The 16,990-nt window shown below is 41.1% G+C and overlaps 2 protein-coding genes across 4 annotated transcripts; one reads left to right on the forward strand and one right to left on the reverse strand.

Moving 5' to 3' along the window:
- Positions 1-4,033: 4,033 nt before the first annotated feature.
- On the forward strand, positions 4,034-11,627 carry LOC123052318 (switch 2). Of its 3 annotated transcripts, none has more exons than XR_006424608.1 (9): positions 4,034-4,444; positions 5,143-5,249; positions 5,905-6,823; positions 6,899-7,146; positions 8,245-8,371; positions 8,461-8,736; positions 9,591-9,825; positions 10,388-10,817; positions 10,933-11,627. XR_006424608.1 is itself a non-coding variant. In XM_044475457.1 (8 exons), exons 1-8 carry the CDS (start codon positions 4,079-4,081, stop codon positions 10,711-10,713), a joined length of 2,604 nt encoding a protein of 867 aa, XP_044331392.1. In that variant the 5' UTR covers positions 4,034-4,078; the 3' UTR covers positions 10,714-10,888. The 3 variants fall into 3 exon arrangements, 1 of the variants encoding a protein (XP_044331392.1); XR_006424607.1 differs by having other exon boundaries at positions 10,928-11,626; XM_044475457.1 differs by lacking the exon at positions 10,933-11,627 and having other exon boundaries at positions 10,388-10,888.
- Positions 11,628-12,335: 708 nt separating this feature from the next.
- On the reverse strand, positions 12,336-13,202 carry LOC123049100 (uncharacterized). Its single transcript, XM_044472091.1, has one exon. It carries the CDS (start codon positions 13,122-13,124, stop codon positions 12,528-12,530), a length of 597 nt encoding a protein of 198 aa, XP_044328026.1. The 5' UTR covers positions 13,125-13,202; the 3' UTR covers positions 12,336-12,527.
- Between the last annotated feature and the right edge of the window lie 3,788 nt (positions 13,203-16,990).

The following is a 16,990-nucleotide window of genomic DNA, read 5'->3' on the forward strand; positions in this document are numbered from 1 at the left end:
TCTCAATCAAAGTGGACAAAGGCATATCATTAGGATTAGAAGAAACACTCTTATTAGCAAACAATTTCATAAGTTCATCCATCTTTCCACTCAAAACATTAATCTCTTCTATCGCATGAACCTTTTTAGTAGTGGATCTTTCGGTATGCCATTGAGAATAATTAACCATAATATTATCTAGGAGTTTAGTAGCTTCTCCTAAAGTGATTTCCATAAAAGTTCCTCCCGCGGCCGAATCTAAAAGATTTCTAGAAGCAAAATTCAATCCGGCATAATTTTTTTGTATAATCATCCATAGATTCAAACCATGTGTAGGGCAATTACGTATCATTAATTTCATGCTCTCCCAAGCTTGTGCAACATGCTCATGATCAAGTTGCTTAAAATTCATAATATCGTTTCTAAGAGAGATGATCTTAGCGGGAGTAAAATACTTAGAGATAAAAGCATCTTTGCACTTATTCCATGAATCAATACTATTTTTAGGCAAAGAAGAGAACCAAGTTTTAGCACGATCTCTAAGCGAAAACGGAAATAGCTTCAATTTAACAATATCATTATCCATATCTTTCTTCTTTTGCATATCGCACAAATCAACAAAGTTGTTTAGATGGGTAGCGGCATCTTCACTAGGAAGGCCAAAAAAATTGTTTTTTCATGACAAGATTCAACAAAGCAGCATTAATTTCACAAGATTCAGCATCGGTAATAGGAGCAATCGGAGTGCTAATAAAATCATTGTTGTTCGTATTGGAAATGTCACATAATTTAGTATTATCTTGAGCCATCGTGACAAACAATCAATCCAACACACAAGCACACAAGAAGCAAGCGAAAAGAGACGAACGAAAAAGGGCTAATAAAACGACAAAGGTGAAGGGGGGGGAGGAAAACGAGAGGCAAATGACAAATAATATAATGCGAGGGATAAGAGTTTGTGATGGGTACTTGGTATGTCTTGACTCGAGCGTAGATCTCCCCGGCAACGGTGCCAGAAATCCTTCTTGCTACCTCTTGAGCATGCGTTGGTTTTCCCTTGAAGAGGAAAGGGTGATGCAACAAAGTAGCGTAAGTATTTCCCTCAGTTTTTGAGAACCAAGGTATCAATCCAGTAGGAGACTACTCGCAAGTCACCTAGTACCTGCACAAACAATCAAGAACCTTGCAACCAACGCGATAAAGGGGTTGTCAATCCCTTCACGGCCACTTGCAAAAGTGAGATCTGATAAAGATAATAAGATAAATATTTTTGGTATTTTTGTTGTATAGATTGGAAAATAAAGATTGCAAAATAAATAGTAAACTAGAATTGTAGATCGGAAACTTATATGATGTAAAGTAAACCCGGGGGCCATAGGTTTCACTAGTGGCTTCTCTCATGATAGCATATATTACGGTGGGTGAACAAATTACTGCCGAGCAATTGATAGAAAAGCGCATAGTTATGAGAATATCTAGGCATGATCATGAATATAGGCATCACGTCCGTGTCAAGTAGACCGAAACGATTCTGCATCTACTACTATTACTCCACACATCGACCGCTATCCAGCATGCATCTCGAGTATTAAGTTCATAAGAACAGAGTAACGCATTAGGCAAGATGACATGATGTAGAGGGATAAACTCAAGCAATATGATATAAACCCCATCTTTTTATCCTTGATGGCAACAATACAATACGTTCCTTGCTGCCCCTACTATCACTTGGAAAGGACACCGCAAGATTGAACCCAAAGCTAAGCACTTCTCCATTCCAAGAAAGATCAATCTAGTAGGCCAAACTAAACCGATAATTCGAAGAAACTTGCAAATATATCAAATCATACATATAAGAATTCAGAGAAGAACCAAATATTGTTCATAGATAATTTTGATCATAAACCCACAATCCACCGGATCTCGGCAAACACACCGCAAAAGAATATTACATCGAATAGATCTCCAAGAACATCGAGGAGAACTTTGTATTGCGAACCAAAGAGAGAGAAGAAGTCATCTAGCTAATAACTATGGACCCGAAGGTCTGTGGTAAACTACTCACACATCATCGGAGAGGCTATGACGTTGATGTAGAAGCCCTCCGTGATCGAATCCCCCTTCGGCAGATCGCCGGAAAAGGCCCCAGATGGGATCTCACGGGTATAGAAGGTTGCGGCGGTGGAAAAGTGGTTTCGTGGCTCTCCTTGATGTTTTTAGGGTACAAGGGTATATATAGGCGAAAGAAGTACGTCGGTGGAGCTACGAGGGACCCATGAGGGTGGGGGGCGCGCCCACCCCCCTGGGCGCGCCCTCCTGCCTCGTGGCCGCCTCGTTGCGTCTCTGACTTCCACTCCAAGTCTCCTGGATTGCGTTTGTTCCAAGAAAGATCCTGTCGAAGGTTTCGTTCCGTTTGGATTCCGTTTGATATTCCTTTTCTGCGAAACACTGAAATAGGCAAAAAGACAGCAACTGTCACTGGGCCTCCGGTTAATAGGTTAGTCCCAAAAATAATATAAAAGAGCATATTAAAGCCCATTAAACATCCAAAACAGATAATATAATAGCATGGAACAATAAAAAATTATAGATACGTTGGAGACGTATCACGCACTGTTGGTCTAGTAAGTCATATATACACAAGAAAATAACATCATCACATGATTGCCCTTAGGGCATATTTTCCAACAGGTGGGCACCATTGCATATTTTTCCCGAGTCGAGTCAAGTCCACCCGGTGGGTCCGCTTATCCCAACTGAATCGCCATGTGCAAACCCTGACAAGGGTGAATGCCACCCTAATGCTTATCTCTTCGGTTTTCGCATTCATTCCTACTCCGGCATCAATCACTTATCGGGCTTGGTGTTCCACGACACGACAACCATGACTCTGGTCCGTGTGCACTTGAAAGGCTTACAGGCACCATCATTTGGGAGGACGCCCACGACTCAAGCCTTGCTTGTGCTCTGTGAGGACAAGCCGTCTTCAAAAAGGAGGGAGAATGTCACGCGTCCCATTGAAGTGTCTACCCCCGCACTTGACTATGGCCTAATATGTACCATGGGCCTTGTAAGTCATACGTTAGGGTTTTAACCCATTTACAAGAGGAAGCGACGCCTACTTAAGCGTTAGATGGAGGTAGTTGAGATGAGGAAGAACTTGTATTAGACCTAAATTCCCATATCTTCATAGTTGAGTCATTATCTACATCTCAAATTTGTTGTTGCTATACTCCACAGAGTTAGGAACATAACACACACCAATAAATTTTATGTTTTGTCTTGTCTTTCTCAACTCATTTTTCTATGATAGAGATTTTTTTGTGCGTTTTCTCTGTGTCGTAAGTAATTGAGTTTCAAATTCTCCCTGGAGTTCTATTTTGTAAACTTTAAATTGTTTCAAAATAATTCAAATAAATACTACACATTAAAGGATGCTCTTATATACCCAACGCCAATGAGACCAACTAGGTCTCGACGGAAGTCAATGTGATCAACTAGGTCTCGACGGAAAGTGCCGAGATCTCTATGTGTTGCAACGTCTATTTGTTATGCGCTAAAATCTTGTATTCATGTCGATGGATCCGATGTCTAGAAGTAGAAGTCGAACTAGTATATACGTTTACCTTTCCTATATAACCTATATGGATTTCTTGTATGTCGTAAAAGTTTTCTCCTTGGTCGATGATGCTTCTACTAGGCGTACTGGCCAATTCCTGAGCCTACGGATTTTCACTTATCATCTGTAAAGCTGTCCATCTAAATTTTTAAATCTACCTAATCAAGTCATTATCTTCGTACCGAATTTGCACTCTACTCTAGTCTACTCTAGAGAGTTAGGAATATGACACACGTCAATAAATGTTAAGTTTCCCTTTTGTTTTTTTCAACCCATTTTACTATGGTAGAGTTCTTTTATATTTTTCGTTTTCTTTGTGTGGTGTGCAAAGTTTCAAATTCTCCTTGCGAATTTACCTTGTAAACCTATTTTTTTTATCAAATTATAGTTCAAATAAAATTTATACGTTATATAAAAGGTGTTTTGAAGTGGCAATTGACCAATTTCGCTCACCGGAAACCACCGCCGCCGCCGGTCGCCATGTCGCTCAACCGCCTCAAGGAAACACTCCTTCCCTGCTCTTCCTCCTCCGCGCAGAGCCAATCTCAACCCCGATCGCCCTCGCCTCCTCGCCCACCGCGGAGGCCGCCCAAGACCTCCCTCTCGCAGCAGCTCCTCCGACTCGAGGCCTCCTACTCCCTGCCCGCGCCGCCACCGTCCCCTCCCAAACCCTTGAGCCAGAAGACAGCGGAGGATGCGGCCGAACAACCGACTTCTTCGTCGGAGGAGGACGTGGCCCCCCGCCCCCGACGCCGTCCGGCCCCGCCACCAGCGGCTTCCTTTGAGCCCCGCGGGCCCTATGAGCCACTTGTCCTCTCGCCGCTCGGAGAGCACCCCATCGTCCAGGTACCATCGTAATTGTGTTCTCCTCCCTCAATTTCCCTCTGGTTACAATGCGGGGCTCCTCCTTCATGGGGATTCACATGGCAAAATAAAACCTAAATATTCCCCGAAACCTACTATTGTTTAGGTTATTAAGTAGGCTTTAAACATTTCAAAGATTGATCCTTACACCTTTCAATTCGGGGCTCCTCCCTCATGGGGATTCACATGGCAAAAAAGTTACTAGAAACACGGTGACTTTTGCAGAAAATTAGCAAGCTGGTGGTTTTCTGCAAACCTAGGTAGTTTCCTGCTTTTAACTCTAAAAATTTATAGGTTCAAACCAGACTAAAGCTTAGGTGTTAATATTTGCTGCAAGTTTGCGGAACCGAAAGTTTGCTCATGCGCACTCCCATGTGCTGACCCAATTATACCACCGACAAGGTTTCGTAGCGTAGTGTGTCTTTACATGATGAATGCTCACTGGACCTTCTAATACGGATTCGCTTCTCTTCGATTCTACCCGCGACATATGCCTTTTGTATCTTTTGCTATTGCCAATCGATGCATTGTTGCCTGCTTAAATTTTTATAAAACAGACTGCGAGTGTTCATCCATTATTTGTGTGATCCACATTGTCAGAAATATATTTTCTTCTGGTAGATATTTTAGTTACTATCATTAGTTTCGTATTACTGTAATTTTATTTTGTGTGGTTGTAGGTGCCCCCATCAATTAATTGCAGGCTACTTGCGCATCAGAGGGATGGTGTGAGATTCTTATACAATCTGTATAGAAACAACCATGGCGGCGTGCTTGGAGATGATATGTAAGACTTGACAGTTGTTGTGTTACTATATTATAAGAATGCTCTTAGATTTTTGTGGCTGAACTGAAATTAACTGTACAGCATCCACAATCACATATTCACATCTAAAACATTGTATATGGAAGCAAAACAATAGATTGGAATTTCCATCTCATTTTCCTTAACTGTAGATAATACTAGGTTCGGAACTGGATATAATGAGAATTGTCAAGTCCTTTTCATTAACTGCAGATAATATCAGTTTAGCAACTGGTTGGATATGAGGTAGACTTTGCACAAAATATGATGGATGTGGAGTCATGTGTAACGCCCGACTTCCTTTTAATCATTCTCTTTCTTATGATTTTCATCATCCATGTTCTTAATTTCCAGAGTTCAACGTATCAATATATTTCAAAGTATCAAAGTAACATTAAATGAAACCCTAACATTCAAAAGGGTTTCTGGCGCTAGGATCATTCAGGAACCTTTTGGACACCTGTTAAAGAAATGCAGCTTAGCTTATACTGTAGATTGGTTATCATACACATGATTTTCTTAGGCATTTATGCGATCAATGTAGTTGAGTGAATTCTGTACTTCATACATTCAATGGGCAGACCCATTGACATATATTCGTTTAGATTTATTAATACTTTCTCTTATTATATTTTAGGGGATTGGGAAAGACTATTCAAACAATAGCATTTTTATCCTCTGTTATTGGAAAAGATAATAATCAGGGCGAGAAATCAACAGACAAAGGAAAGAAGTCCAGTCCTGTACTCATCCTCTGTCCCACTTCAGTAATTCGGAATTGGGAAAATGAATTTTCTGAGTGGGCAAATTTTTCTGTTGCTGTCTATCATGGTCCAAATCGTGACTTAGTTCTTGAAAAAATTGAAGGTCAAGGACTAGAGGTGCTCATTACCAGTTTTGATACTTTTAGGACTCGTGACAAGGTTTTATGTGACATCTCATGGGAACTAGTGGTGGTTGATGAGGCACACCGACTCAAGAATGAAAAATCGAAGTTATATACAGCCTGCTTGGGAATTACTACACAAAAACGCTTTTGTCTCACAGGAACCATAATGCAGAACAAGATAATGGAATTATTTAATGTGTTTGACTGGGTTGTACCTGGTTGTTTGGGGGACCGAGAACACTTTAGAGAATATTATGACGAGCCCTTAAAACATGGCCAGAGATTAAGCGCTCCTGAGAGATTTGTTCAAGTTGCTGATAAGCGCAAGAAGCACCTTGTCTCTGTTCTAAAGAAATTCCTGTTGAGAAGAACAAAAGAGGAGACTATTGGGCATCTCATGCTTGGGAAGGAAGATAATATTGTTTTCTGCAGAATGAGTGATGTTCAAAAACGTGTTTATAGAAGAATGCTGCAACAGCCTGACATACAAATCCTTGTAAATAAGGATCTCCCCTGTAGCTGTGGAAGTCCTCTGACTCAGGTTGAGTGTTGCAAGAAAATTGAACCACGTGGCATTATCTGGTCCTATCTCCACAGAGAGAATCTGGATGGCTGTCCTCTATGCCCCTTCTGCCTTGTTCTTCCTTGCCTTGTCAAGCTTCAGCAGGTTATTTTTTATTCTTGTAATACCTTCGACAGTTTCAATTTTGAAGTTCTTGTAACTTAGTTTCCCTTCATGTAGATTAGTAACCATCTGGAATTGATAAAGCCCAATCCAAGGGATGAGATTGAGAAGCAGAAGAAAGACGCTGAGCTTGCGGCTGCTGTCTTTGATACAGATATTGAATTAGTTGGCGGTAGTGCTAAAAGTGAGAATTTCATGGGTCTCAGTGACTCAGAACACTGTGGAAAGATGCGTGCACTGGAAAGACTTCTGTCTTTGTGGACCCTACAGGGTGACAAGATTCTTCTTTTCAGCTATTCTGTCAGGTATTGTTTGTTTGTGTGCTATTGATTACTCACTAAAAGACTTGATATATTTCCATTTACCTTAGCTACCCAGTGAGGTATATATATCTAGATCCAATCGCCGTTTTGCAGTTACCCTGTTTTATGGCACAAATTAGTGTTATTTATTTCCTCAGTTAGAACCAAGAGATGTTTGCCAACTGTATTAGCAAATTAGTTATATCAACAGCAAAAAACATCTTTATATTGGCTTTACAACCAATCAAGTTTGTCATATTTCAAGGAAAGCAAAAAGGCCATACTGCCTCCATATCATAATAAGTGATGTTTTGGACATGCTTTCAGTCAAACTTCCAAAATTTTGACTATGAACATCATTTTTAATTATTTGGATTGGAAATTTGAAGATAAAGATTTGTCTCAAAAAGTATTTTTAGAGTCTTATAATTTTCTTGGGTTCCATAGATATATTACAATAGAAATAAGTGGTCAAAGTTACACCACGAAAACTGTTTTGATGTCCAAAACATCACTTATCTGTGATATGGAGGGAGTATTTCATAACTAAGAACTCTTGGTTTTGAACAATAATTTGACGATGGATCACGAATGCATGAAACTATCATACTTCTATTAAAGTAAGATCTCTTCCCTTTTCTTCGATCGATAGTCATTTATAATTATTTGTATTTTTTCCACTAAGTAGGCATGCTTTGTTGTAGCCCAGAATACCCCCATGGCCCCATTTGTTAAAGTGCTGCTATTTATGCCAAAATGATCCCAGGCGGAGTATTTTATTAATCTTTATTGTAACTTAAGCGATGATGATAAGATGTTGACGAATTAAAACTTTTGTAACTTGTCAATTTTTACCACCCGACCCTTATATAACTTGCACTGATCCGAAACAGAGCCTATTTTGCACTATAAAAAGGTTCAAACAAACCCTAGCCTATATTATGGTAACTTATTTGTGTAGTCATCTTCTTTGCACTTTTTAGCGTTGCGTTTATTTCTGGAAAGTTTTCTTTTTTAGATATTTGTACTTTAGATATGCCACTTTGAACATCATTTGTGTGTGACTAATTGTTTTATTTCACATATAAACTTTACAAATAGAATGCTCGACATACTAGAGAAGTTTCTTATAAGGAAGGGTTACTGCTTTTCTCGCTTAGACGGGTCAACACCCATGAATGCACGCCAATCGCTAGTTGACGAATTCAACAAAAGCCCTAGCAAACAGGTAAATTTATGTTGATTTGTATTTGTATTTCAGTCTATTCTTTGTTTAGAAAGCTCGGTGAATTTATTGTGCGAAACACTTTTTTGCAGGTTTTTCTTATATCTACCCGGGCAGGCAATTTAGGCGTTAACCTTGTCAGTGCTAACCGTGTGGTGATTTTTGATCCAAGTTGGAATCCTGCACAAGACTTGCAAGCACAGGACAGATCGTTCCGATTTGGACAGAAACGGCATGTCACAGTATTTCGCCTACTTGGAGCTGGATCCCTAGAAGAACTCATTTATTCTCGACAAATATATAAACAACAGCTTTCCAACATTGCAGTCTCAGGGAAAATAGAAAAGCGATACTTTGATGGTGTGCAGGTAATGCCACATTTGCTTCAGAACTTTAATAAGATTAGGTGGAGAATCTGATGTACTTTACTTGAGGTATTTACAGTTGTGGACAAATTAAGCACAAAAGGTGATGGGGGCGAGGTTTATTTGGCCCATTATCTTAGAAAATGGTAATCAAGAACTGGAATCCTAATATTTGGAAGAATACATCAAGTTTTAAACATAAGAACCAAAATAATGTTCCTTTCCTATCCCACTATAATTTTTATTTTCTCCTAATCACCTGATGCACTTGGTTCTTTTAAAAAATTGCATGCTTCTCATTTCATGGCTGTGTTTTATCTTTTGGGCTGAATATTCAATTATTACTTAAAGGGTGAGGCCATATTATGTTCAGAAACATGTTTTTTACACTTGAGGAATGTGTTGGTTGAAAGCATTTGATAATTAAACATTAGTTTGATATCAACATTTTGAATTTACTCAAATCAACAATGAGTCCCTCCCTCCCTTCCTAATGCAGGGTAATGTAAGAATTCACAAGTCTATGTAAAGTACCTGGTTGTATTGGCATTGTTACATAGAAGTTTATATCTTTACTAGTCTACGGATAACTTCATTAGTATTTATGGTTAGATGGCATTATATAAGGAACAAGACAGGTGAACTTCACATTATTGCACAGATTGGTGTTTATTTGCTTAATTTCAACTTGAGCTGTTAGTTTGGATGTTGTAAGTATAAGAATTTGCTGCACTTATAAGCACACTTCAGTTTTTGGCTTTTTGGTAATCTCTTTAACAACACCACATCAGTCACTATGTACCAGGGCTCTGTCTAGTTTTGAACATTGGTTAATTTGGTTAACTTGTTTGTTTCAGGATGACAAGAAATTTCAGGGTGAGCTCTTTGGGATCTGTAATCTGTTCCGTGACTTGTCTGATAAGCTTTTTACTAGTGAGATTATTGAGATGCACGGAGAGGATGAGAAAGCTAAAACATCTGAAGAAACAGGGATAAGAGAAATAGTTGACACTGATTTATTTGGTACACAAGGGCAAATGAAATCATCCACGGCAGCAATAGGTGATGAAAATCAGGCATTGGCTGATTATGGTAAGTCCTGTCAGTATCTTGATTTAAACCGCTTTAATTGCTGTGCTGTAATATGATGTATGAAAGCTTTAGAGGGAGAAATGACTAAGTAGCATGTTACTCCTGGTGTGTGGAAAATAATTTGATATTAGCAATTGAACATTTTAATTTCCATGTCAACTCTTCATTTCAAATACCGGCTCTAGTCATTTTGAGTTGTGTGTATTGGTGCCCAGCCTCTTTCATTCACATAATCAGAAAGAGATTTCATCCCATGTCCCGACACACAAACTTAATATTTGCAGAATGTTTTATTTTACAAGGTCGCACTACAAAATCCATTTTCTTGAGTTGAGCTTTACACTTCATTAGCCTCACGAGCTGTGTTTGGATCCTAAATATTTCCACTCTTCAGTTTTTGATGTAGAGAATATGCTCTAGTTTTTCTGCCATAGTTGCATGTTCATTATTCATTCCAGAACGATGCTAGTATGTCAACTTATTGCGAACAAAATGTTGCGTGCCTGCTAAGCCGATTTATGAAACCGAGCACTTACTGACAGAGTTTGTTCCCTGTAAACAGGAGTTGTGTATGCTCACCGGAACGAGGACGTTGTTAACTCTAGGACGCACGACGACGACAACAACGAAAGAAACGACGACGCGACAGAAGAACGCGTCGAGGGCACCTCGGAAGGCCTGCATAGTAAGAAGCAAATAAAGCCCACGGCGGACAGGGCGAAACTTCGCTCGGTGGAGGAACAGAAACGGAAGGAGTTCAGCCGTATCGCGGCCTGTGTGGGTATGAACGACCTCGAGTTCAGCAAGTGGCTGCTATCCGTCTCTCCTATGCAGCGGCAGCGGGTCCTGGACGATCATAGGAAGAAAAGAAGTTTCACCGAACAATAAATTACGCAGGGCTTCTTCAGATTTTTTTTTGCTTCATATTTTTTGGAAGGCCTTGAGAGTGGAGTAGTGCCGAGCTTTCACATATGCTTTGGCTGTCTAGCAAGGTGCTATGCTTTCCTTTAGGGACATCTCCATGTTTATCTGTTTGAGAAGTGATGAAAATCCATTAACATCAGGCGAGTGGCGAGACTAAAGTTTTTTATTTTATTTTAAGGGAAGGCGAGACGAAAGTTGGCTCTAAGCTTGCGTGACCATAAACATGACGCCCAAATCAAATCGGTGCTCCAGGGAACAGCAATGAAGTCGCAACAGCGCTTGCTTAAGAGGAGGAACTCTTGCCTACCAAAACTTTGACATCAGTTGGACATAACATCAGATCATCCGCACAACGATGCAGAGTATTGTGTGGTTCGACGGCTCAGTGGTTTGTTCTATTTTTCGCTCATGTCTTTCGATACTACTTCCTCGGTCCCAAATTACTACTTGTCGCATAAATGATGTATCTAAAACTAAAAAGTACGTCTTCATTTCTGTAAGTAATTTAGAACGGAGGGAGTATAAATATCTACATTATCAAAAAAATAAATTATTGTTCACTCCTTTCATCGCTTTTACTTAGGTCCAGTTCTTTTCAGCTTATGGAGGGGCTTAGTTGAGGATCTCAGGTCAAACCCAAAAAGATCTGGTTTTCTAAGCAGGGCTTTACTTCCAAGCCGCCGCTCGCCCTATGTAGTTGGAAGCAGACGAAGGGAGTCAATTTTCGACGTAACCCTGTAACCCTAAGGCCCTGTTTGGTTCGGCCGTGGATTTCTAAAAGCAGCTGTGAAAATCTGCTGTGGAAAAACAACTATGGAAAATCTGATGTAAAAAAGATGTAGGTCATTTGTCAAACCAGCTGATACAACTTTTTCAGATTTTGGCCCGCAGTGGAATCAGATTTTGGAAAGCACGTCTTGAGCTGCTTCCGCTTTTGGTTCAGATTTTGGCAGCGGATTTCTGGAATCAGATTTTGCTAGGTTCGCCCTTTGGTTCATATTCTGCTGCGCGGAAGCGGAATCCGTCGATAAAAGCTGAAGCTAAGCAGGGCTCAACTTCATTACCTTCAGTAGGAAGTTTAGGAGTCAAACTGGAAATAGAAAAAACGTAGCATTGCCGTGTCATAAAAAAAGGGAGTACAAGGATCTAATGGTTGGCATCCACACAAAAAAAATCTTATAAAGTATTGAAAATGCATATGTACATGCCCTGAAAATGAACATGTAGAGCTAAAAAATACAGTGGAAAGTAATCTTAGAAATTCTTTTGCATGATGATTCAGTCATACAAACCAAGCAATCCAGATAGGATAATTTCATAACGATTTTAATCCATCTAAATGACTAAATCTTATATGAAGATCTTTCGAATAAAAAAGGACCCTCAAACGCAGCGAAATGACTAGTTGGATACATAGTACTCCCTCCGTTCCTAAATATAAGTCTTTGTAGAGATTTCATTATGAACCACATACGGATGTATATAGATGCATTTTAAGTTTAGATTCATTCATTTTGCTCCGTATGTAGTCCATCTAGTGAATCTTTAAAAAGACTTATATTTAGGAACGGAGGAAGTATTTTACAACCCACCATCTGAAAACCATATGAGCACTGTGGTTTGTGAAGCCAGAAACGGAGTGAAGATAGAACTACGACGACATTGAAATGAACTGAAACCGGGAACATCGAAATGCATCATATTTTATTTTGCGTTCCCTAAAGAGCTCGGCGATCACTTGGTGAAGTGCAATGCAAATATGATATGAGCACTACTGCCTAGAACGGGATCCCGCCGCCAAGCTGCGTTTCAAAGTCGATGGCGTCCCCGTCTTGCAGCTTGAAATACGCCGGCGTGCGCTCGCCGCGCAGCCGAACGTTTTCGAACCAGAAGGAGCCGGTGCCTCTGACGACGTCCCCCGCCTCGTCGTAGTACGCATCCATGACAATCTGGAGCTGGGCGGTCATCCTGATGGTGCGGCGGACCAGGCGCTGCTCCTGATCGACCACCTTGAGCGTGACGAAACGGAGATCCGCCGCCATGCCCCGCTCAGCTTTCGGGAGCGCGCTTGTCCCGCCGCCTCCCAGCAGCTCGGTGAAGAAGTCCACCTCGTCGCCGTCCTCCATCTGGAGCTCCGCCGGCGTCTGCCAGCCGCGCAGCCGGCCGCCGTCGTACAGGAACCGCCCCGTGCCGCGCTGGACCGCCGGCACGCTGGCGTAGTAGAAGTCCATGAGGCTCTGCAGCTGCTCCGTCCGCCGCATGGTGCGGTAGACGGTGTGGCCGTCGGTGTTCCGCACCTTGAGTGTCACGTGCACGCCGGGCTTGATCACCGGCTTCTGGTCCTCCTCCTCCTCGTCCACGCCCTGCCGCGACATGTCTACGCCAATGTGCTTGTGTTGGCTTCTGCTATGGTTTGGCCTGGAGGCGATCTGCGCGCTGCTTATAAAATGGCCGTGGTTTAATTAACCCGGGAATTCGTATCGGCGCTGGACCTTTCGGTTGCCGCACCACAGTAACTCCATGCGGGGATCTTGAACGATCAAACTCTGCGCAGGGATCGAAGCGACCAGGCATTTGTTCTTTTCCAACTACTACTATACTCGAAGAAGAGGTTAAATTAAAGCGCTGTTGAAAAAAAAACATAAATACTGCCAGAACAAATTACACTTCCCCTATCCTTCCTTTTCTACCAAGATTTTAACCTTTTCCGATTAAAAGTGGAAAGTGGCTCTTGTTGGAAGCTAAAAAAAGTGGCTCCTGTTGGAGATTTTGAAAATGGTTCTTTCGATGTTTTTAGATTGAATTTTGCCATTGTTGCTCTAAACCTTAAAGAAAATGATGCTAGGCTAAATTAGCCTTAGCAATCGATCTTTTGAAATCTTCACTAAGGTCATGACAAGTAGAGTTTCCCCTCTCGGAGATATGCTTATTTCCCTCAACCAAGCTGCTTTTATAAAAGAGAGATTTATACTAGAAAGTGTGATTACTGCTCATGAAGTCACCCATGAGGTACATATATCCAGTTATATGAGGCTATTATCCTTGAGCTGGACAATGAGAAAGCTTAGGATAGGGTTAGCTAGAATTTCCTTAGACTAGCCACAATGGGTAGTAACATAGACTAGTAACATGCCTATGTTACTAGTCTATGGTGGTGTTTGGTTCTCTAGTCCTAGGATTTTTTCTAGTCCCTAGGACTTTTTGAAAAAGACTCTCAAGGAGGTGCTTCTAAGGACTTTTAGCAAAAAGTCCTAAAAAAGCCCCCCCTTTTTGTTTTGCTAGGGACTTTTAGGGACTTTTTTAGTCCTAACACAAAAAAGTCCCTGGAACCAAACACCCACTATGTTACTACCTCTATAGTGGGGGGTAACATATGTGTGGTAATATGGAGCACTTCATTTATTAGGCTATAGACACATCTTGTCTTGATATGTGTGATGTTACTCATACTAGTAGTAACTAGCTATGTTACTACTTTCATCTCTTTCTTCATTTATTGCATGCCACATCATCTATTTAACCTAGATATGTGTGATGTTACTACCTTTGTTACTCCCACTGTGGGTAGTCTTATGGAAATGCTAACCGGGTTCTGGAGATAAATGGATTAGATAGACTCAAAGTATTCATGTCCAAAGGTATTTATGTTTTTTTTAACGCCACAGCCCCGGGGGGAGGGGGTGGGGCATGACTGTTGATTTCGAAGTTCTTGGATCTATAGGACCAAAGCATTAGATCGGCGATGATATTAAGGATTACATCATTGGCATCAAGGTTGACACCGCAGAAAACTTGTGCATTTCTAGCATCCCAAATTTTTCACAGAAAAAGGAGAAGGATGAATGTGGTGATGGAGGTCGGTAGGTGTGGCAACATTGCTATTTTCCAAAGTTGTTCCATTGTGTGGTGATGAGATCGTATGCCAATGGCTCTACATACTCACTTTGTGTTGGATATATACCCTAGAGGCAATAATATTGTTTATTATATTGTTATATTCATAATTGAGAGTTTATATTCTATGATATAACTGCTATGATCCTGGAATATGCAATTCAGTGAAAAATTCATATGCACGTGTGGAATGATAAGCGGTAAAAACAAGATTCTTAGTCTCGCCTCTAAGACTAGCTCAAGTTTTGTTGGTGATCATGTTTTCTGGATCTTAGGATATCCTTAGTGTAACTATAGTCCTAAAACAACATTGAGAGTACGTCATTAGAAGAACGATCATATTGAATCGACCCAAACTTGTTTGTTATACTCTGAGATAATATCGTCAGAAGTCAATTGTTATAACATGGAGTGTTAACGTGTTTTAGTTCCTTAGACCATGAGAGTATCGTAGTCACTTCTTACCGTACGATGAACTTTGGGGTTGCTCAAACGTCATTTGTACTTATAGGTTCATTGGAAAGTTTGACAAGGGACTAGATAACTCGAGAGTGGTATTTGCTCCTCTGACGACGGAGAGATATTCTTAGGGCCCTCTTGGTGTGACGTCATTCGTCATTGTCTGGCTAGACACATGTGACTATGTCACGGGGATGCTGGAACATGTCAACGAGAAAGAAGAACAAAACCAGTAACAAGAAGACAGGTATAGCATGTGTATGACTCAAGAGGATAGCGATATATCCCACCTCAGATTTTGTAAAGTATCGCGAAGCAAAGGGAATAACACATGATAACCAAAGGTTCACTCGAATTTCATTCGTATACTCATAGGGATCGATATGGACGTCCACGGATCCGCTATCGGTCATTGAACGAAAGGGGTTTTGTTCATGTCTATGTTTTACCGAACCTACAGGGTCACAAGCTTAAGGTAATCATGATTTTTTGAATGTTAATAGGACAGGAGTGATAAGAAAATATTTATGAAATAGTTTCGTTAATATTCAAAATAGTTTCGAGAGGAACCGCAAACATTTTGTTGGGGAACGTGGCATGCAATTTCAAAAAATTTCCTACGATCACGCAAAGATCTATCTAGGAGATGCATAGCAACGAGAGGGGGAGAGTGTGTCTACGTACCCTCGTAGACCGAAAGCAGAAGCGTTAGCTTAACGCGGTTGATGTAGTCGAACGTCTTCTCGATTCAACCGATCAAGCACCAAACGTACGACACCTCCGAGTTCTGCACACGTTCAGCTCGATGACGTCCCTCGAACTCTTGATCCAGCAAAGTGTCGAGGGAGAGTTTCGTCAGCACGACGGCGTGGTGACGGTAATGGTGAAGTGATCCACGTAGGGCTTCACCTAAGCACTAAGACACTATGACCGGAGGAGTAAACGGTGGAGGGGGGCGCCGCACACGGCTAGGAACAATTGATGTGTGTTAGAGGAGCTGATATGTCTCCAACGTATCTATAATTTTTTGTTTCATGCTGTTATATTATCAATCTTGGATGTTTTATAATCATTTTATAGTCATTTTATATCATGTTTTGGTACTAACCTATTAACATAGTGCCAAGTGCCAGTTGTTGTTTTCTGCATGTTTTTTACATCACAGGAAATCAATATCAGACGGAGTCCAAACGCAACGAAACTTTACGGAGATTTTTTTGGACCAGAAGGAACGTAATGGGCCCTGGCTGCGCCTAGGGGGGGTGCCTCGAGGAGGGCACAACCCACCAGGGCGCGCCAGGAGGCCCAGGCGCGCCCTGGTGGATTGTGCCCACCTCGGGTGCCCCCCCAGACCGCCTCTTTGCTTTATAAATACCCCAATATTCCAGAAACCCTAGGGGAGTCGACGAAATATTCATCCAGCGGCCGCAAAGTCCAGAACCACCAGACCCAATCTAGACACCATCTCGGATGGGGTTCACCACCTCCATTGGTGCCTCTCCGATGATGCGTGAGTAGTTCTTTGTAGACCTTCGGGTCCGTAGTTAGTAGCTAGATGGCTTCATCTCTCTCTTGATGGATTCTCAATACAATGGTCTCTTGGAGATCCATATGATCTAATTCTTTTGCGGTGTGTTTGTTGGGATCGATGAACTTTGAGTTTATGATCAGATCTATCTTTTTATATCCATGAAAGTATTTGAGTTTCTTTGGTCTCTTTTATGCATGATTGCTTATAGCCTTGTATTTCCTCTCCGACATTTGGGTTTTGTTTAGCCAACTTGATCTATTTATCTTGCAATGGGAAGAGGTGCTTTGTAGTGGGTTCGATCTTACGGTGCTTGATCCCAGTGATAGAAGGGCAACCGACACGTATGTATCGTTGCTA

This window comes from Triticum aestivum, chromosome 2D (genome assembly GCF_018294505.1).
Source record: "Triticum aestivum cultivar Chinese Spring chromosome 2D, IWGSC CS RefSeq v2.1, whole genome shotgun sequence".
NCBI classification, from domain to species: domain Eukaryota; kingdom Viridiplantae; phylum Streptophyta; class Magnoliopsida; order Poales; family Poaceae; genus Triticum; species Triticum aestivum.

Bases quoted from the DNA above. Each gene is read 5' to 3' on its own strand.
- LOC123052318 (XM_044475457.1), top strand. From the start codon at position 4,079: ATGTCGCTCAACCGCCTCAAGGAAACACTCCTTCCCTGCTCTTCCTCC. The intron at 5,250-5,904 runs GTAAGACTTGAC...ATTATATTTTAG, and splicing joins GGCGTGCTTGGAGATGATAT to GGGATTGGGAAAGACTATTC. The intron at 7,147-8,244 runs GTATTGTTTGTT...CTTTACAAATAG, and splicing joins CTTTTCAGCTATTCTGTCAG to AATGCTCGACATACTAGAGA.
- LOC123049100 (XM_044472091.1), bottom strand. From the start codon at position 13,124: ATGTCGCGGCAGGGCGTGGACGAGGAGGAGGAGGACCAGAAGCCGGTG.